Here is a 21425-nt window from a genome sequence, read left to right on the forward strand (position 1 = left end):
CAAAAAAAAAAACCCAAACCCCAGACGGTGATCATAGCCATCCACAAGCTTTCATTCATGTGACAGTGTTCCTGAGGATACAGGTTACGGGGGCCCTGAAGCCACTGTTATCACTGACAGCCTTGGAACGGAGCCCCCATCGAGGCCCCCAGAGGACAGAGAGATGGACGGAACACTTGGACTTAGAAAGAGCCCGTGGGTCAGGGGGCCCTCAAGACCGGGAATCTGTGGACACGTGGCAGCATTGGCATCCACACCCTCTCCTACTTCTCCTCCTCCTCGCTCAGGTTGGCATTGCCCTGGAGCGTGGACGTCAGCTTGTTTTGCAAGAGGGCTGCCAGTTTCTTGGATGTCTTTTTGAGGAACGCGCTGCCCGGGTGGGCACCATTCACATGCAGGTACAGGTCCTCCTGGGTGGGGCCCGTGTAGCCACAGTCTTCACAGACGTACAGCTTGTCCCGGCGCTGCTTGTAGGCATACTGCTGCTGCACCCCATGGATCTTCTTCAGGTGGGATTCCAAGGAGCAGCGCTGGGTGAAGGCTTTGTGGCAGACGTCACATTTGTAGGGGCGAATGCCTGCAAGGGTGAGGGGCAGACACAGCACTGGTCGGTCACAGCCCAGCCAGAGCCTCCCACCTATGAAGCCATTAAAAGTCATCCTGCATCACCCAACGGCAAAAAAACCAACAACACGATTCAAAAACGGGCAGAGGAACTGAACAGGCATTTTTCCAAAGACGTACAAAGGGCCAACAGACACATGAGAAGATGTTCACCATCACCAATCATCAGAAAAATGCAAATCACAACCACGTAGAGAGGAGAGATCACCTCACACCTGTCAGAATGGCCATTATCAAATAGACAAAAGGTAACAAATGCTGGTGAGGATGTGGAGAAAAGGGGACCCTTGTGCACTATTGGTGGGAATGTAAATTGGTTCAGCCACTGTGGCAAACAGTATGGAGGTTCCTCGAAAACTTAAAGACAGACCTTTCTATATGATCACGCAATCCCACTGTATTTATCCAAAGGAAATAAAAACAGGATCTCAGAGAGATACCTCCACAGCCATGTCCACTGTAGCACTATTCACAATAGCCAAGACATGGAAACAACTGAAGTGTCCACCAACAAATGAATGGATAAAAGAGGTGTGGTATATATCTACAATGGATTATTATTCAGCCAGGAGAAAGAGGAAATCCTACCATTTGCAACAACATGGATGGACATTGAGGGCATTATGTTCAGTGAGATAAGCCAGGCAGAAAAAGACGAACAGTGCGTGGTGTCACTTAGATACAGAAAAGTTAAACTCCCAGGAACAATAGAAAAATAGTTGCCAGGGGCTGAGAGAGGGAAAAAAAAAAAAAAAAATCATGACCAAGGATGAGGAACATGAGGAAAATGATTAAGGCAGGAGATAAAATTGTCCACAGAGCAAACATAATAAAAACGGATGCATACAGCAAAACACCACCACTTGCCTGCCTTAAGGTTTGGGTTTCAAAGTGGGCAGAGTAAACCTTGTTTTAATTTTAGTTTGGGTTTCACTGGAAAAGGAGTTATTTGGAAGGTGCCCTGAGGAGGAGTGACCCCATGAAAAGTGGGAGGTGACTCCCCACCTGCAGGGGAGGGAAGATGATGACAAGGGGGAGAGGGGTCATCCAGCCAGTCACCACTGTGGGCAACCAGAGTCCAAATGGCCAGGCTAGGTGGGGGACAGAGAAGAACACACACCTCCGAGTTACCCTGGCCCTCGGGAGCTGGAGTCTTTGTCCGCCTGCTCCGGCAGCACCGTGGAGAGCACCCTGGTGGGACAGGTTCTCTCTCCCCGGCATGTACAGCCTGCCTTGGGGTAGAGTGGCCTCCAGCAAGGACATCCTCAGGCTGGGCTGCAGGTGTGGGCAGCCACGACATGGACGGGTGTGCCCAGAAATGGCAGGGGCCAGAGGACACTGATGGCGTCGGCTACAGTTAGGAAACCATTTCCAACCTAGATCTCCTGCTGGCTTTAAAAGTGAGCTACTATTAGTGGGGCCTTCCTTCCAGACGGAGAGGCCACATGTACCATATGAGCAGGGAGCTCAGCCAATCAAACCACAGTCATGCCCATGCCCACCGTGGGCATCCGACAGGGTGAGACGGGGACTTAGGTAAGGAGACCTCAGTAGGTATATCTCAGGCTCTAAAGTGGGGGGGATTCAAGGAAGCATACAGTGTCCCATGAGCACGGAAGCCCAGAGAGGGTGAATGTTGTGCTCGGGGTCCATGGAGCAGAGTGGGCTGCCAGCTCTCAGAGCATCTCAGAGCCCAGAGGCCAGGAGGACCACTGCCCGCAGGAATCCCCAAAGCTTTAGGCTCAGAATTTAAGAGTATGTGAAAACATCAATCAAGATAAATATTTTCAAAATCAAAATACATGCAAAAAAATCCATGATGAACAAGTTATCAAAAATTTAAGTAAGGACAGGATCCACCAGGGCTGCATGGAGTCATGTTGGAGCTTGAGGTGAAAGGGAAAATGTGCATCCCCACGTAGATGTTTTTATTTGTTTTTTTAATGGTTATTTTTTTCCCCAAGAATGTTCGAGTTGCTGAAAGAATAGTGAAAAACTGAAAAATAGGTGTATTAAAATTCACATTCTAAAATGCTTAAATAGTCTATTTATGCAATAATGGGTTTTATCATGATTTTACTATCCTGGCTTTAACGGAAGCAAGCTATTATCAAAAGATATTTTCAAAATCTACTTTTCTCGCTTAACAATGTTCCTGGTGCACCATATCACACTGATCAGAATGGCCATCATTTAAAAGTCTACAAACAATAAATGCCAGAGAGGGTGTGGAGAAAACAGAAACCTCCTACACTGTTGGTGGGAATGTAAGTTGGTGCAGCCACTGTGGAGAACAGTATGGAGGTTCCTCAGGAAACTAAAAATAGAATTACCATGTGATCCAGCAATCCCACTCCTGGGCATATATCCAGACAAAACTATAATTAAAAAAGATACATGTACCTCTATGTTCATAGTAGCATTATTCACAATAGCCAAGACATGGAAGCAGCCTAAGTGTCCATCGACTGATGAATGGGTAAAGAAGATGTGGTGCATATATACAATGGAATATCACTCAGGCATAAAAAAGAATGAAATGATGCCATTTGAAGCAATATGGATGGACATAGAAATTATCATACTAGGTGAATAAGCCAGACAGAGAAACAAATATCATATGATATCACTTATATGTGGAATCTAAAATATGACACAAATGAACCTATCCATGAAACAGAAACAGAATCACAGACATAGAGAACAGACTGGTGGTTGCCAAGGGGGAGGGTGTTGGGGGAGGAATGGAGTGGGAGGTTGGGGTCAGCAGATGTAAGCTAGCATATATAGGATGGGTAAACAACAAGGCCCTACTATATAGCACAGAGAACTATATTCAATATCCTATGATAAACCATAATGGAAAAGAATATCAAAAAAAAGAATGTGTGTGTGTGTATATATATATATATATATATATATATATATATATATATATATATGCACACACATATAACTGAATCACTTTGCTGTACAACAGAAATTAACACAACAATGTAAGTCAACTATACTTCAAGAAATAAATACATATTCCTGGAGATTTTCCCATATTGGTGCTTACAACTTGGTTTCATTCCTTTTTTTTTTTTTTTTTTTTTTGCGGTACGCGGGCCTCTCACTGCTGTGGCCTCTCCCGTTGCGGAGCACAGGCTCCGGACGCGCAGGCCCAGCGGCCATGGCTCACGGGCCCAGCCGCTTCGCGGCATGTGGGATCTTCCCAGACCGGGGAACGAACCCGTGTCCCCTGCATCGGCAGGCGGACTCTCAACCACTGCGCCACCAGGGAAGCCCGGTTTCATTCCTTTTTAAGAGCACCGTGGCGTTTTGTTGTACAGCTGCACCCAAATCCCATCTTTTAAAAACTGTAGAGACTGAGGAAGCCCTGCTCCAGCCCACACCCTTCCATCACATGATGCTGCCTTATACGACCTGGTACTAAGGTGTAGTCCACCTCACATCATATCACCTAGGAGCTCGTTGGAAGTGCAGAGCCTCAGGCCCCACCCCAGATGTCCTGATCCAAGTGAAAGCAGTGGTTCTCAAATTTGAGCCCGAAACAGAACCACCTAGAGGGCTTGTCAAAACACAGATTCCGGGCCCCCCTGCTGGCGGATCTGGTTCTGGGGTGGGGATGAGAATCTGCATTTCTCACAGGTTCCCAGGTGCTGCTGAGGCTGCTTATGCTGGAGTCACAGGTCTGAAGCAACGCGTGGTGAAGCCTTAGGACGGCACTTGGGGTGTCTTGAGGCAGCCAGGCCCCCCCAAGTCCTCTCTTCAAGGTTAAATGTCCCCAGTTCCTCACTGGTGGCGTGTGGAGGGGGGCCGGGAGAGCTATGTCTGTTCATGAATTTTTTTAAGTACACAGAGGACAAAGGAAGTCAAAATGGAAAAAAATACTCCCCCCACCCTCGTTCAACCACCTGAACAAATCGAGTCTCTTCCACTTTTCTTCCCGTCCACATCCAGAAGCTCCCATCCTTTCCTCTAACGTGCATGTGAAAAGAATTGTGTTAGCTCAATGCCGTGCATTGTGGGGTGTTCCTCCAGCCCACCCAAGCAGAAAACAGGCCTGTATTACATTCCACGTTTCAGAAAAACTGCTAAAACAAACTCCTTTATAATCCTCAGCACTTGGCACCTAATAGGTGCTCAGTAAAATCATTTTTATTTTTTATTTTATTATTTTGGTTTTGGCCGCACCACGTGGCTTGTGGGATCTTAGTTCTCTGACCAGGGATCGAACCTGGGCGCTCAGCAGTAGAAGCGTGGAGCCTTAACCACTGGAACAGCAGAGAATTCCTAATAGGTGCTCAGTAAATAATTTTTGAATGAATGAGTGAATCCTACTGGTCCAGGAAAAAGAGAGGTCACATCTTGGGGCTAGTTTTCTACAAACGTAGGGGCTGTGAGGCCTCTCCAAAGGAATACACCACGTAGGTTCCATGTCTGGGCCACAAGGGGCTTTGTGTTAACCAGGCCTCTGCGCCCACACGGCAGCTGGTTCCCACCACCTCTGGCTGATCAAGCAGCAACCTGACTTTAGACCCAAAGCTCATCAAGACAGAAATTCACCCAGAGGCCAGCTGCTCCTTTCAAGGGTGACTGGAAACAGCCCTCGACTATTTTAAAATGTCCAAACTCAATCGGTGGGGAAACCAGCACACTGACACCAGGCTTTAACCTGGATTCTGGAAGTGGACGCTTCCAATCCTACTCCTGGGGGTCCCCACTCCCAACGGTGACCTGAGAAGGTGATGCGGACGGGGCTGCATGGCTTTGCCTGAGCCCTGCCCCTTGCAGAGGGCATCGGGCCAAGGCCAAGTCCACTCGCACGGTCACGTCTCCCTCTCTTCATTCTGCAGCTCAGCAGAATCCTACGGGCACAGCATCCAGCAGAGCCTGGATAGCCAGGGCTAGAGGATTTCAGAGCCCTGCGTCGTGCAGATGACAGCTAGGATGAGGATGACTGCGGAGGTGGAGCGGGGTAGACAGGAGGTCCCCACACCTCTAGTTATGGCAGTTAATTCTGACTTTCGCAAACCTGCCCTCCCCACCCCGCTCTGCAAACACCACATTCATCCCTCGCTCACTGGTGCAGGCAGACATGGTCACCCAGCAGCCGCCTCTTGGTGACTCTTTCTGGGCTGGGGAAGAAGTCCCTCCCTCCTGGAGTCCTCCTCTCCCCCAAACTCGGGGGGCAGGGGATGAAGGGGGCCAGGGAGGAGCCCCAGATGAGGGGGACAGATACCAAGGCCTCCCTGACATAGGGCCTCGCCTGTCCTGGACGTGGGTGCTCTCGAGCAAAGGCCAATCTTGTCTGAGCCTGGAGTGGGATCAGGGAACCATCCCCACAGCAGGCATCATTAACCTACTGACACCTACACAGTAACAGAGTCCAAGGCCACTGGAAACCCAGGCAGCACCCATCAGCCACGCATTAACTGAGTCCACACCTCAGTTTCCTCACCTGTAAAATGGGGATAATAATTGATACCCCTTGTAAGGCTTCTCTGAGGATTAACCGAGATCTCATAAGCAAAGGATGCAGCACACACTGAATGTTCAACGGGATGCAGCTTCAACAGCTTACAATCCAGGTCAACAGAACGCAAATACGCTCTGTTCAGAAGCTGGCTGCTGGGTATGTGAATATTTAGTATCTGTCTTTAAACTGTATCTATATGTACACCTTTTTGTTCATTATCTATTTCACAATAAAAAAGGATAATTTTTTCCTGTAATAAATCATAATGGAAAAGAGTACGGAAAAGAATATATATACACATATGTATAACTGAATCACTTTGCTGTATGCCAGAAACTAACACAACATTGTAAATCAACTATACTTCAATTTAAAAAAATAAATAATTTTTTTAAAGGCTCATTTTTTAAAATGTCATTCCTAGGCTGCTGGTGGGGTGTTGGGGGAACAGACTTCCTTCCCCGTCCACCCTCCAGATATTGTGCTGCGGGTCTGTATCACCTCGAGCAGAAAATACTGTGTGTTGGGTTATCACAAAGGGTCTCTTCTTTTCAAATGTTCTATTCCTACTACCAAATCAAGCTTCATGTCACTCATCCCCAAAGAAAAGTCTTTGTCATTGGCGCTCTCTGCTTGCTGTAGCTAAGTCTCCTTTACTGAACTTTATCCAAACATGGACTTCAGCAAGGAGCTCGCTGCAGGCCTCCTTGTGGGACTGGACATTTAGGGCAAACTCTTCAGGAGGCAATGTGACCACTCCATAAACATCATAATGCGGCTACCCTTTGGCCCACTTCGGGGAAATTATCTACAGAAAGACTCACACAAGTAGGCAAAGGATTTACAAGAATATCTGTGGTAGTGCTGTCTAAAATTATAAGAGAGAGACAGAGAAAGAGAGGAAGGAAGGAAGGAAGAAGGGAGGGAGAGAGGGAGGAAAGAAAAACCGACCCTGTAAGTGTAAATAAGTGTCATCATTTGGGGCAAGAGAAAAAAATGGCAGTGCCTCCATATTTGAAATTACGTCATAATTTCATACTAAGAAACGCTCTGACAACTACTCAAAAGAGTAAAGTATGTCTACCTCTGCAGATGGGAAACAATCTCCAGGATAGACAGTGCATGAAAAAAGCAATGTGTGTTAAAAACTTCTGGGGAAAAAAAAATTAAATGGTGGCTTGCTTTCAGGAGTGGAACTAGGGCTTGGTGAGGAGAGGAGGCTTTTTTTTTTCTTACTTTCATTCTTCCCTTTCAATATTATTTTTTGTAGCTAAAAAGTCAGTCAAAATAAAAGAGGGGAGAGTTTGGTGAGTGAAGGAGGCCACCCTACAAGGCAGCATTCAGCTCCCTCGGGGTGGAGGTAACTCTATTCTTTTCTCCCACCCGCCCTGCTCCAAACTTCTCCCAGCCTGCATTTTTCCCGGTCCAATCAACCCTTCCCCGTAGGCTCCAAACAGACACCATTGTTTCCTCTTCTTCAATCAAGATGGGATTTGTTTGCCTTCTCCTCCTTCTCAATGTGGCCCAGATGGAAGATAAGGCCCGAGGGCTGCACCAAGGGGGGGCAGGGCAGACCCTGCGCTCCAGCCAGAGCCCCCTCCCCACTGCCCAGACCTCATATCTGAATTCCTCAGCCTCCCTCTGTGGAACTCAGAAGTTTCCCTAGGAATGGCAGGCGCACCTCGAACCAACTCCTTTACTCTAGTCAGGGTCGTAAAGTTATCACCAACCCGGGTTATGCCCCTCTGGAGCCCTCACAAACCGAGCAGGGGACCCCGCACATGTGTGTGCCCTTTTCGACTGGTTACAGCAGCGCAGGCTTTCTCCTCTATAGTCTGTATATTGACTGAAGTCTTTTACAAAATAAGTAGTCACTTTACATACGAGAAAAATAAAATGCATTCAATGCAAGCTGTACTTGTCTGATGAGCCTGGCACACCTGATCACAGTGGCGAACAACGCCCAGACCACACCTGACACCTCAGTAAACGTTCAACACGCCCCCAGGTGTCACTGGCGCTGGGGTCCCTGGGCAGCGAGGGGGGAGACACTCAGTGCTAAGTTTGGCACCTGCTGGTTGTTTGACTCTAAATGACAGATTTCCCCCACCCACACCCTGCCCCCAGCAAACTCTCTCCTTCCCTGGATGGCCAGCTGGCTCAACCTAAAACACTTGAACAAATCCAGAAGAATATTCTGTAAAACCAGGCCCATGACATTTTTCACGGGCTACGAACTGAATATACAATCCTGTCTTGAAAGCTCATCCCTCCCACCACCCCCCGCCATCTCTATCTTGTCCTGAGGTGGGTCAACAGCCATAATTTCACACATTGGCCTCAGTGACCCTGTCAACTCCACTTAAATAGAGCAATTCCCTCTATTATGTGTGCAGTGGACCCTCTTGGTCCTCCATCAGGACCCCCTTTTCTGGGCCAGTACTTCACTCCCCATCTGTCATCTATGTTGGCAGCTAACAGTTCCTGGATGTCCCCTTCTCCAAGGAACGGGCACTGGGCAAGTGACCTGCCCACCCAGGGGAAAGGCAGCCTCTGACTCACATGGGCACAGAAATGTCCCCCACTTGCCCGGGAACAGGACAGGCCTGTAGTGCCAGTCACACGCCAGAGCCCTGGTGGGATCAAGCTGGGGCCACATCCCTGCTACCCTGTCCTGCTCTCCCCTCCCTCACAGGTTTCTCCCAAAAGCTCTCCCTCAATAAATCGGTTTATAAGAATCGCCATCTCAGAATCTGCTTCTAGGGAACCCAACCTAAGTCAATTTGGATTGAAAACAGCCACTCGTCTGCAGACGTATTTTCACAAAATGTTAACCGAGTTTCTTCTGTTCCAGTTTCTCTCTTCCAATCTGGACTCAGATGTCGTTTGGCTGCTCCCCCTCCCCCATCACACACACACACACACACACACACACACACACACTCACTCACACACACACACACACACACCTGTGATCTACTCTTTCCTTGGTGAAGTCATATCCAAAAAAGAAGTCTTAATCTTTTCTTTCATCTGCTTGGATATTAAGGTAAGACATTTCCAGGCTCCGGTTTCCCTGGACCTTTTCCAAGAAGTTTCCTCGTGTTCTGAGTCTTTCCTTAGAGGCCCCGCTCTCGCAGGAGGAGACGTGGGGGAGGGGATTAATCCCGATCCCTGGTCCCACTGTCTTTGCCCACCTCATCAACACTGTCGCTGCAGTTTTCAAAACAAGGGTCCTGGGATCACAGGTAAGTCTTCAAATTAGTCATGGTCTGGCCCAACCGGACTGGGAGCAACCATAACCTTCACTCATCTGCCTACTGTAGTTGTGAGAACACTGTCCACATCTTTGCTTCTGGTCCAAACACAACATTTACTTGTAATTGTCAAGAGCCAAAATCCAACATTCACGTCTCCATCAAAGGCAAAACCGAATTCCCAGAATCCTGGTGAGATCTTTTGGAGCCAGTGAGGTGGTACATACACATGAACTACAGAAAGGTCTGAGGAGCCCAGAGTTTTGCTCTTTTTACTGATTATCCCTTTTGCACAGAGCTCAGAGCTTGCAGGGCAGGCCTCTGGCGCCAGGAGGCCAGGCCTGTCCCTCCAGCTCCCGCAGAGGGGCATCCCCAGAGCTGGGGCCCCTTTTTCGCGTTTGCCACCAGCTAGTTTGTCAGCAAGGCCTTGACTCCTCTTCCTGGTCATTATTACCTGGAGGCACATCTCCATCAGAAAATAAACCAGGGAATTCGTCCCACCCTCCCCTTCCTCCCGTGTCCACATCTCCGTTCTCTACGTCTGCATCTCTATTCCTGCCCTGCAAATAGGTTCATCTGTACCATTTTTCCAGATTCCACATATCCGCATTAATATACGATATTTGTTTCTCTCTTTCCAGCTCACTTCACTCTGTATGACAGACGCTAGGTCCATCCACATCTCTACAGTTGGGAGATTAGAATTGACTTATATACACTACCAACGCGTAAAATAGATAGCCAGTGGGAACCTGCTGTATAGCACAGGGAGCTCAGCTCGGTGCTCTGTGATGACCTAGATGGGTGGGTTGGGGGTTGTGGGAGGGAGGTCCAAGAGGGAGGTATTCATAGAGCTGATTCACTTCATTGTACAGCAGAAACTAACACAACACTGTAAAGCAATTATACTCCAAAAAAACAAAACAAAACAAAAACGAAACAGGGAATTCCCTGACTGTCCAATGGTTAGGGCTCCGTGCTTCCACTGCAGGGGGCACGGGTTCGATCCCTAGTCGGGGAACTAAGATCCCGCGTGCCTCGAGGCACGGCCAATTAAATAAATAAAATGAACCAGAGGGAAAATAGGTTCAAGACATTTCCATAATGCTATTTGTTGGTCACATGAAGAGTCAAAATTATAATAAAAAAAATTTTAAATCATTAACTGTAGATTCAATGACCTTAGAGCTATCCAACAGAGAGTAAAATGCAAGCCATTTTGTAATTTTAAAATGTCCAGTAGCCTCATTAAAATAAGCAGAAAGAAACCGGTGAAATTATTTTAAGGATACCTTTTGTTGAACCCAATATATTCAAAATATTACCACTTCAACATGAAATCAACATTAAAAATTGATATATATTACGTTCTTATTTTGCATTAAGCCTTTGAAATCTAGTGCCTGTTTTACACGTAACCACACATCTCAATCGGACCAGCCACCTTCCGCGGACCCAGAGCTCCCCGTGTGCAGAGAGGCTGCGGGGTTCCAGTCCTAAATGCCTCCTGAGTGCCAGCCTCGCCCCTCGTGGGATAAAGTGCACGATGCCCTTTGGGGAAGCATCAGGTGAAAGACATTTTTATTCAGCAACCCGGTGATTTTCAGCCCCTCCTTTAGGAGTCACTAGAAGTCTCATCTTTGAGGAGCGGGAGATGAAGGAGCCCAGGGCCCTGGGGGGGGGGCAGGGGGCAGGCCACCCCCTTTCTGCTCACTCTGTGCCCAGAGGACATGCTGGCACCACTGAACACATGGTCAGGCTCCTCAGCAACCCACTATAAAGCCTAGGCTGGAGGGTGCGGTTTGTGCCAGGCCCGAGTTCCTCTCTATCTCGCCTCTTGCAGAGCAAGCTGGCTTCTAGACACTGAACCGGGGCGGCTGGTAAGGCCCAGCCTCGGGAAGGACACTGAGTGAGCACAGTACTGAGGGGCGGGCACAGAGAAGGGGCCTGTGGAAAGCGGGGGACCTGGACTCAGGAAGACCAGCAGTCCCCAGCTCCTCAGCTGTGAACTGCGGGTAACAAGGGCTCAGGGCTCCTCAGGGCTGTTGGACACAACAGGATAAAGCTGAGGGGCCTGGCCTGCAGAAAAGCCACCATTCTGAGCTCGCTACCACCTGAGGAAGCTGTGCGGGCCTCCGCAGGCTCTCCCGTCTCTGCCAACGCCCCCACCCCGAGCCCCCGGGCCGCTAAGCCTTGTTCTCCCTGGCAGACACTGCTACCCCCCCACCAAACCCCTCAGCCTCCCACCAGGCCGGCTCGGACAGTCCCAGGAGGCCAGTGGCTTCCTGCCGCTCCTGCCCGATGATGCTCCCGGGAAACGTGAGGTCTGCAAGGGGCTCCAGGGAGGAACTGCCTAGGAGCAGAGTGTCCCAGGATGGACCCCCAAACAAGGAAGGATGGGAGTTGATGGATAAATACCCCACTTCCTGCCCCTGGAGCAATTCTGGGGTGCATTGTGTGCATTCAGAGGACCCCCAGGGGGCTTGAGCCCCAGTTGCTCCCAGTGGTAACCCACTCAGTAAGTAACTAGCTCTCACTGAGTCTCCTTCCCTCTGTCTCCTCTCCTCATCCCCTCACTGTGCCCCCGGGACCATCTCCCAAATAAACGGCTTCACCCAAATCCTCGTGTCAGGGTCTGTTTCTGGGGGAACCCAAACTAAGACATTCCCCATCTGCAATGCCCTTCTCTCCCCTTCCAACTGTGAAAATCTTGCTCACTCTTCAAGGCTCAACCAAAAGGACACCTCCTCTGAGAAGCCTCCCTGGTGCCCCTGCCAGCAACAATGCACCTTCCAGGCCTCCCCACCAGCATTCGCCACTTTTTCTTCTGTCTGGCGCACCTGCTGTTTTCCTTGGGTCACAGTCAGGGGTTTGGGTTCTTTCTCCCTATGTTGGCTGAGCTTTCCACAAGCACAGAGGTGAGTCTTCAAGCCTGTCACACCACAGGGCCCCAGGAAAACTGCCAACTATTTCAACATTTACCACCACTCATATTTACTAAGTGCTTACAATTTGTGAAGCACTTTATATGCCATTATTGCCCTGAAACCTCGCAGCCATCACTTAGGTGATAGGTAATAAAACCATGCCCATTTTAGAGATGGACACACTAAGGCAAAAAGATAAGTAATTTCGACAAGGTTGCAGAATCAGCTAGCTCAGATCCAGAGTTCTTAACCAGTGTGTGGCCAACTCAGTGCAAACGCTTACAAACTCTTCCCTGAGAGCAGTCAGTCCCTAATATTTCTACTAATGGAGAATTAACTCAGTCACAGATGAGGCAGCTCCATGTTTACTCCAACTGAAGGTACCAACAGCTCACAATGCTCCCCAAGCCCCCTTCACTCTGTGGGGGAGTGACCACAGAGCCCACCAGGTGAGGAGTTGCAGAAGAAATAGGCCATGCCCTCAAGGACATCCTCAGATAGAGAGGAAAAGCTGAGAAATTCTACAGGACAACCAACGACAAATGACGGCATGAGTGGTCCCCAATTTCCTCCATCTCCTTGGGTCAGTTGCCTACAGGCCCAGCTTTGCAGCCACTTAATGGGTCCATTGATAACCAGGGGTCCCCCCGTCACCCATAAGACCCCCACCCTTCACAGGATCCTCTACTACCCACAGGACCCTCCACCACCTACAGGACCCTTCACCCTCTATAGGACCCTCCCTAATCACACAGGACCACCATCACCCTAAGCATCAGGACCATCAATCTCCCTAAGCATTCTCCTTGCCCCAACCCAGGTGTCAGCCTGGTCAAACTTTTACTGAAGTCAGGGTACTGGTGCCTCTTGGAGGGAAGGTGACAGTGACCAGAGGGGGCAGGAGGGAGGGGGCAGTGTCTTATGGGGGCTGGAAATACTCCAGCCAGTTATATGCTTGTGTTCGCTTTGTAAAAATTCCTACATTCTCAAACTATGCACTTATGATTTGTGTGCTTTTCTGGATGTATGTTACATTTAAATGAAAATTTCACTTTAGAAAAGTTTTTTTTAAAGGAAAAAGAAAAACCTTTTAGTATGCCAGTCCACTCTCTAGGGTGGAGGACACCCTTCTGAGGCCAGGGAGGAAGCTCATGGCCAGTACTCTAAGAACAAAAAAGTGTGATAAGGGCTTAAAGGAAATCTGAATATAGAGGATCTGAGAAGGGCCCTGTGTGGCGGCTGGGGACCTGAGAGGCCCCCTGGGAGAGAGGAGTGGACATTTTCCCACCCCACCCCCAAAAGGCTGAGGGAAACCCTAAACCCTGAAAGGGCTTGACGGGATCAGCGGGCCTATAATTAGTAAATTCTATGAGGTTGTAGGGTGAGTGCGTGGCACCGGACAAGACTGAATGGTTAGGATGGGATGGATTTAGATGAGATGAAATGGGTGGGATGAAAAGATGGAGTGGGATGGGGTGGGAGGGGCTGGGACAGGATGGGGATTTGAAGATGGGACCCAGACTGTGAGGGGCTTTACATGGAGCCCATCAAGACGGGGAGTTTGGATTCTGTCCTGCCCAGAGCTGGAGAAGGTTTTTTTGTTTTTGTTTTTGTTTTTTTGCGGTACGAGGGCCTCTCACTGTCGTGGCCTCTCCCGTTGCGGAGCACAGGCTCCAGACGCGCAGGCTCAGCGGCCATGGCTCACGGGCCCAGCTGCTCCGCGGCATGTGGGATCCTCCCAGACCGGGGCAGGAACCCGTGTCCCCTGCATCTGCAGGCGGACCCTCAACCACTGCGCCACCAGGGAAGCCCTGGAGAAGGTTTTTTTAGCAAGGAAATGGCATCTTAGAATTCTCCTCCAGGGATCGCTCTGGCACAGGTGTGGCCCTCAAGGAGCAGCCTGGAGGCCAGGTGTCTCCTAGACAAAACTACCGAGGCTACGAACAGCCAGGGGGGCGGGAGGGCGGCCAACCGGCACCCCAGGGCTGTCTGTGGAAGGGAGCTGGTGAGGACCCAGACCCGCGCTGAGCAAAGCTCAGGGTGGGGGTGACACTTGCCCACCCGCCCCCGCAGGAGGCTCGGGCAGCGCTAAGTCAGCTGCTGTTCTCTTTCTGAGCTCTCAGGAGGAAGCAACGTGATGCTATTTTGAGACAGACTCACTTCCCGAGAAAGGAGCACAAAATACCAGCAGAGGGACCACGGGGACCACGTTCCAACCCTCAGCCCGGCCCGAGGGCTGCACCGAGTGGGCATCACAGCTCCCAGGACACTTCCGGCCAGTGATGCGCCGCCCATCTCACCGAGGCGAGAACAGGCTGAGAGCGGCGCGCGGGCCCCAGGGGACACCTATGGCAGGTGGCAAAGCCGGGCGGCCCGGCCCCAAACACCCCGCCCCGCGATTCTTCCAGAAACATAGCTCTGGGTTCCTTGCGGGGGAAAGACCAGGGGCTCTTGGCCGCGCCCCTCCCTCACCTGTGTGCGTGCGCACGTGCCTCTTGAGGTCGAAGGTGTCGTTGAAGCCCTTGCCGCAGAAGCTGCACAGGTGCCTCTTCACCTGGCTGTGGCACTTGAGGTGCCGGTTGAGCATGCGCTGCAGGCGGAAGGCCTTGCCGCACAGGTCGCAGGTGTGAATCGCCGCGTCGCCGCCGCAGGTGCCTGTGGTGAACTGGGATAGAGAGAGGGGTGAGGACCCGCGCAGGGCAGCGCGTCCACCGCCGGGTGCGTCTTGGCTGGATCTGACTCGGGCTCCCTCACCGCCCCCCGTAAAAACTCCCAGCAGGTTTTGGTTTTGGGGAAGTTGGAACAAGGCAGCTCCCCGCCTTGTTCTCCATAGTAGCTGTATGAATTTACATTCCCACCAACAGTGCAAGAGAGAACCTGCATTTTAATAAGACCCCCAGAGGATTCGTGTGTGCACTGAGGTTTGAGAGGCACTGGTATGAATGAATGTAAACTGATACAGTCACTATGGAGAACAGTATGGAGGTTCCTTAAAAAACTAAAAATAGAACTACCATACCATCCAGCAATCCCACTACTGGGCATATACCCAGAGAAAACCATAATTCAAAAAGACACATGCACCCCATGCTCCCCTTGGAGCAGCTCCCCATGCTCCCCTTGGTCCTCGGGACAGACCTCTGATTACCAGCTGGGCACCCCGCCCCCAGCTACACGCCTACATTTCCCAGCCTCACAGCAAGTCCTGTGGGTGGGACCACCTGGCTGGTGAGATACACTCTCTAAGGGGAAGGATGGTGCCCTCTCCCCTGATTTACTCCTTCCTGCTCGGGAGAGCTCCAACAGCCACCTCAGACCCAAGGCAGAAGCCAGTGCTGAGGATGGAAGAGCAGAAAGGAAAGAGGAGTCTAGGTCTGATAACATCACGGAGCCCCCAAAGACAGCCACAGTCAATTCCTTCCTCCCGGCCAGCATCCACCAAGAGACTGTCTCCTCTCCCCCTGGATCTGGGCAGGGCCTGTGTCAGTTCCAGATCTTAAGAAACGGTGCAGCTTTTCTGCATCCTCCCTCTTGGAAGCCAGCAGCCATGAGGAAGCCTGAGCCCACCATACTGTGGGGAAGCCCAAGCAGCCATGCAGAGGAGCAATGAGGTGCCAGGTATGAATAAAGACTCACTGGACCTTCCAGCCCAGCCAGGGCTGCCACCAGCTGAGTGAACAAACGCGGCCCAGAGGAAAACTGCCTAGCCCAGCCGTGCCCCAGTTTCTGACCCAGAATCATGAACAAATAAGATGGTCATCTTGGGAAGTGACTTGGTCAGGATCCCACAACTTCGTTATCAGAAAAACTATAACCAAATCCCAGGTCCTGGACTGCCTGGTTCATTCTCTCAACCGTGTTTGCTGCCTCAAAGGAAGAAAACAGAATCTCTAACTGTGTGACGAATAACACCAGATCTGATATATTCATTAAAGTTTTCCTAGTTATCAGATCCTTTAGAAGATGGATCCAACCGTTCTGCCAAAATTCTATTCATAAAAGGACCTAAAAGACTTAATTTTCAGACAAACATTATTAGCAAGAAGAGTTGGTCTTTTCCTGGCTTAACACCTTCCTGGTCTCAAACACCCTCCTTTCATCCACCAGGATACTGCCTTCTGCCAAGCCTCAGCTCACCTGTTCCCTCCCTGATGAGCTTCTCCAGCCACTGCAGCCCCTGCCCAAACTGGTCCCTGTACCCCTAACACCAGTGCCTCTCAAACCTCAGTGCACACACAAATCCTCTGGGGGTCTTGTTAAAATGCAGGTTCTCTCTTGCACTGTTGGTGGGAATGTAAATTGATATAGCCACTATGGAGAACAGTATGGAGGTTCCTTAAAAAACTAAAAATAGAACTACCATACCACCCAGCAATCCCACTACTGGGCATACACCCAGATAAAACCATAATTCAAAAAGACACATGCACCCCAATGTCCATTGCAGCACTGTTTACAATAGCCAGGTCATGGAAGCAACCTAAATGCCCATCGACAGACAAATGGATAAAGAAGATGTGGTACATATATACAGTGGAATATTACACAGCCATAAAAAGGAACGAAATTGGGTCATTTGTAGAGACGTGGATGGATCTAGAGACTGTCATATAGAGTGAAGTCAGTCAGAAAGAGAAAAACAAATATCGTATATTAACACATATATGTGGAACCTAGAAAAATGGTACAGATGAACCGGTTTGCAGGGCAGAAATAGAGACACAGATGTAGAGAACAAACGTATGGACACCAAGGGGAGAAAGTGGCGGGGGTGGGGGTGGGGGTGTGATGAATTGGGCGATTGGGATTGACATGTATACACTGATGTGTATAAAATGGATGACTAATAAGGAACTGCTGTATAAAAATAAATAAAATAAAATTCAAAAATAAATAAATTTTAAAAATTCAAAAAAATAAAAGTGCGGGTTCTGATTCAGGAGGTCTTGTGGAGTCTGGATGCTGCATTTCTAGACAGCTCCCAGGAGATGCCACCGTGCAGTCCATGGACCACACTTGAGATGTGAGGGAATGGCCCTCACATGGTTCAGGACTTTATTCCAACTCATTCCAGAGGCTTCCATCAGGCACGAACGTATCCTCAACTAAACGCCTTGTGGAAGCCAGCAAGCATCCTCGCAGTCTCCTGGCCCCACCCCCCCATGCCCCAAGCGCAGATAAGGGCCGTGCACAGGCAGAAAGTGTTGGTGGGCAATGGCTCACAGGTGGCAGGAGGCAAAGACCCCAGAACAGGGCTTTCCAGGCAGCCCCCTCCACCAGTTCATTCTCACTGCTCCATCTTAGTCTCAGCCGACCCTGATGTGTGCCTGATCCGAGACAGGGCCTGTGCTCAGAGCACCAGGATGGCTTGTCCCCAAGAAGCTGCCAGTCTAGTCGGAGAGCAGACCGGGCAACAGGCCACTGCCATCTAGGAAGCCCCAGGTGCAAGGGGCGGCTGGGAGGGGAGCCTAGCCCAGACAGTGGGTGCACGGGAAAGTGTACCCGGAGAGGTGAGCTCCTCAGCCAGGCCACGATGAAGAAGAAGATGGGGGAAGGGCAAGGGATATCCCAGAGAGGGCGCTGGGAAGAGGGGGACTGTGTGTGGTCCAGCCTGGCCAGCCTGAGCCCTGGAGGGTAGCTGATGAACAGAGCTGAGGGAACAGAGAAGGGCAGGGCCCCCAATGACTGTCAGAGGGCGGGGGGAGGGTGGGCATATTGGAAGATACAGGAGGACAACCGCAGGGCTTGAGTCTGATGACCCTCCTGCCTCATACCCCACCCCTGCCCCCCAAAGGGGTGGGGCCTGGCAGGGCCTGAGGGAGACCCAGCTGTGCCCAAGGCTCTCCTATCACAGGACAGGTCATGGTCTCCTGCTAATCCGCAGTCCCCATTCTAGTCACTGCCTCCCTTGAAGGGATGTGAAAAGACTAAACATGGCCCAGGTCTTGGCAAACAAAATACCGTGAGCTTCTGAAGGCCAAGTCTACACAGGATGAAGGTCATTTGAGAGGTAGTGCGGCTAATAAAATAGAACAGAGGCACATGAACCTGGTAATTCTGATGAAAAGCGTGAAGAAAGCTAGAACTGTCTTCTGAAAGCCTTGCACCATGTGCCCGAGGACTCGCCAACTATGGTTCCAACCTGAACCCTTGTTTACTTTAATCCTTTTGGTAAACTCCTATTTTTAAAATGCTCTGCATGTAACATGAGTACCTCCTATTACAGTCCAGGATGGAAATCTCAAATCACTGGCATTATTTGGTTTGAAAAGAATAAAAATGTTGAGGGCAGAGGGGATGGAGATCAGTGATCATTTAAGGGAGTTCAGGGTCAGTGGATCATCTGACTGAGAGAGATACAGAAAGCTTTTTAACACAGGGGAGAAAAAAGGAATGAGGCGTGGGGACTGGAGAGGGAGGGCACCCCATTTTCTGGGGAACTTCCCTCTAGTTTTCTCAGAGCAAAAATAAAAGATCTCCAATTGTCTCAGCAAAGGCAGTGTTTCCATTTCTCCACTTTTTACAACATGGAAAACTGAGTCAACACAAAATGCTCATGTAGAGAATTCCCATAAGGTGCACCCTCCAGCCCATGAAGGGTTGTTTGCCAACTATAAATGTATTTCTGACCAATCCAGACTCCAGACATTTATGAATTATATCCAGAACGTCTGAAGACAGCCTTTTCAAAAGAAGATGGAGGGTTAATTAAACAGCAAAAAGATCATGGCTGATGAAGCCAGCTTCTGCCAGACTTGTTCACTTTTCAGAGGAAGGAAAAATTCCTTCGTTAGAAAGGTGAGAGTCCTTATTATTCAGCCATAAAAAATAATGAAATCATGCCATTTGCAGCAACATGGATGGACCCAGAAATGATCATACTAACTGAAGTAAGTCAGACAGGGAAGACAAATACTATATATATCACTTATATGTTGAATCTAAAAAATAATACAAATGAACTTATTTACAAAGCAGAAACAGACTCACAGACAAAGAGAACAAACATAGCTACCAAAGGGGAAAGAATGGGGGGAGGGATAAATTAGGAGTATGGGATTAATAGATACCACTATATATAAAATAAACAACAAAGATTTACTGTATAGCACAGGGAATTATATTCAATATCTTGTAGTAACCTATAATGGAAAAGAATCTGAAAATATATATACACATATATACATGTATGTATATAGACATATGTATAACTGAATCACTTTGCTGTACACCTGAAACTAACACAATATTGTAAATCAACTATACATCAATTTTTTTTAAAAAAAGGAGAAATTCCTAAGAATTCCTCAGAAAAATATTTGGAGGATAAATTCCTAAACATGAAATTTATCCCACAGAGTGTACTTCACATGTGCCTTGAAATTTGGTCTGTGATAGCAAAAAGCTGGAAACTACCTATATGCCCATCAATAGGGACTTGTTAAAAAAAAGATGGTATAACCATAGAATAAAGTAGCTAGAAAAGGACAAGAGTACCAACTGCCAGTCACATGAGTGAGCCCTCCTGGATGTTCAGCCCAGTCAAGCCCCCAGGAGACTCCAACCCCACTGTCATCTGACTGCATCCACAAGAGAAACCCCAGGCAAGACCTACCCAGCTGAGCCCAGTCAATCCGCAGAACTAGAAGACATCATAATAAAGTATTATAAGCTGCTAAATTTGGGGTTGTTTGTGAAGCAGCAATAGAACACTGGAACGGTGATAGATGTATCACATTCTCTCTAGAACACCAGAGCTGCCACATTTCTGAGTGTTCTCTCCCAGGATGGGCAGCCTGATACAGAAGACACCCCTGATTCCTGAAATGATGCCCCATGTGCCGGAGGACTGGCAAGCTCTCCTCGGGTCACCTGTCTGCTCACTGGGTCATCTTTATTATGTTTACACAGGCTTACACCTACCACTCTACTTCCTAAAAGTCCAAAATAGGGTTAACCAACTACTTGTTACTCTACTCTGCAAGGGGTAGACCAAAACTAGTTACATCTTTGTCACCTGGTCACAAAATGAGTGGGGTGGAGAGACAAGAAATGCTGAGGATCACATAAAAACCTAGACCTGGATGGCTGTGTGATGTCATTTAATATCCCTGGGCCATACTTTCCCACATGTAAAAATAATAAAATGGGATTAGATGAGCTCTTTTCCTAAGTTCAAATCCTGCCCTACCACCTACAGTCTGGGAAGTAGGCAAGTTACTCAACCTAAGCCGTAATTTCATCACCCATAAAATGTGGACAATAATGATACTTGCCTCTTGGGACTGTTAAGGAATTAATTAAGAAAAGCTACTTTAAAAAGACTGGCTGCTAGGGACTTCCCTGGCAGTCCAGTGGTTAGGACTCTGCGCTGCCATTGCAGGGAGCATGGGTCCGATCCCTGGTCAGGGAACTAAGATTCTTGCATGCCGTGAGGTACAGCCAAAATAGAAAAAAAAAAAAAAAGACTGGTTGCTGCAATAAATGCTAACTCTTAGAGTTCGACAAGCTCCAGAGTCCTGTGATCCTACATAAAAGGTAATTGGTCAAAACCCATTGTTTCTCCATTTGTCTTTTGAGTTTTTCTCTCACTGATGGAAGAAAAAGGGAACTAACCTTCAGTGTGCGTCACCAGCCCCCAGTCCTTCATCTGCGACTCTGAAATCCAAATAGCTCTGAAAACCAACATTCGCTCCTATCTCCCTTGGCAACAGAAGTGGAAGCTACCCATTTGGTGTCAATATTCGTGTTTTGATATGGAAAGTATTACCGTGTTCACTTACAGTATACCGCTCCAGACACTTTTATCCTCAGAAAAAGCTTAATAGTCTCACCCTTAATCCAAAATTAACTCTCCAGAAGGCTTATTCCTGAAGTGAGGAAGCTACCATGAGGATGGGAGGTGACATCAGTCCGGAGATTAATTAACTAACTGGAGATTAATTCAGGGCAAGAAAGATGAAGAGAGATAGCAGTTCCCCAACCCTGAAGCTTGGCGCTTTCTTATTTGCTGTCCTGTTTTCTGCAGGATCTCGGCTTTCATTTTAAAAAACACACAAAGTTCCCCTCTAGTTCTTCTAAAAACAGGCTTGTGCAGCAGAAACAAACCCATCATTGTATCAGAGCTGCTGA

General features: G+C 48.9%; 1 protein-coding gene across 2 annotated transcripts in view; it reads right to left on the reverse strand.

The window, feature by feature from the left end:
- Positions 1 to 18: 18 nt before the first annotated feature.
- The window catches only part of OVOL2 (ovo like zinc finger 2), a 28534-nt gene continuing 7127 nt past the window's right edge, over positions 19 to 21425 (reverse strand). For both annotated transcript variants that reach the window (XM_081256227.1, XM_081256226.1), the window contains 2 exons: positions 14766 to 14958; positions 19 to 577 (listed from right to left, as the gene is read on the reverse strand). In XM_081256227.1, the coding sequence (XP_081112353.1) occupies positions 264 to 577; positions 14766 to 14880 (429 nt within the window). In that variant the 5' untranslated portion in view covers positions 14881 to 14958 and the 3' untranslated portion in view covers positions 19 to 263. The remainder of the gene's footprint in view (positions 578 to 14765; positions 14959 to 21425) is intronic.

This window comes from Mesoplodon bidens (assembly GCF_964165515.1).
Source record: "Mesoplodon bidens genome assembly, chromosome: 15".
Classification (NCBI taxonomy): Eukaryota; Metazoa; Chordata; class Mammalia; order Artiodactyla; family Ziphiidae; genus Mesoplodon; species Mesoplodon bidens.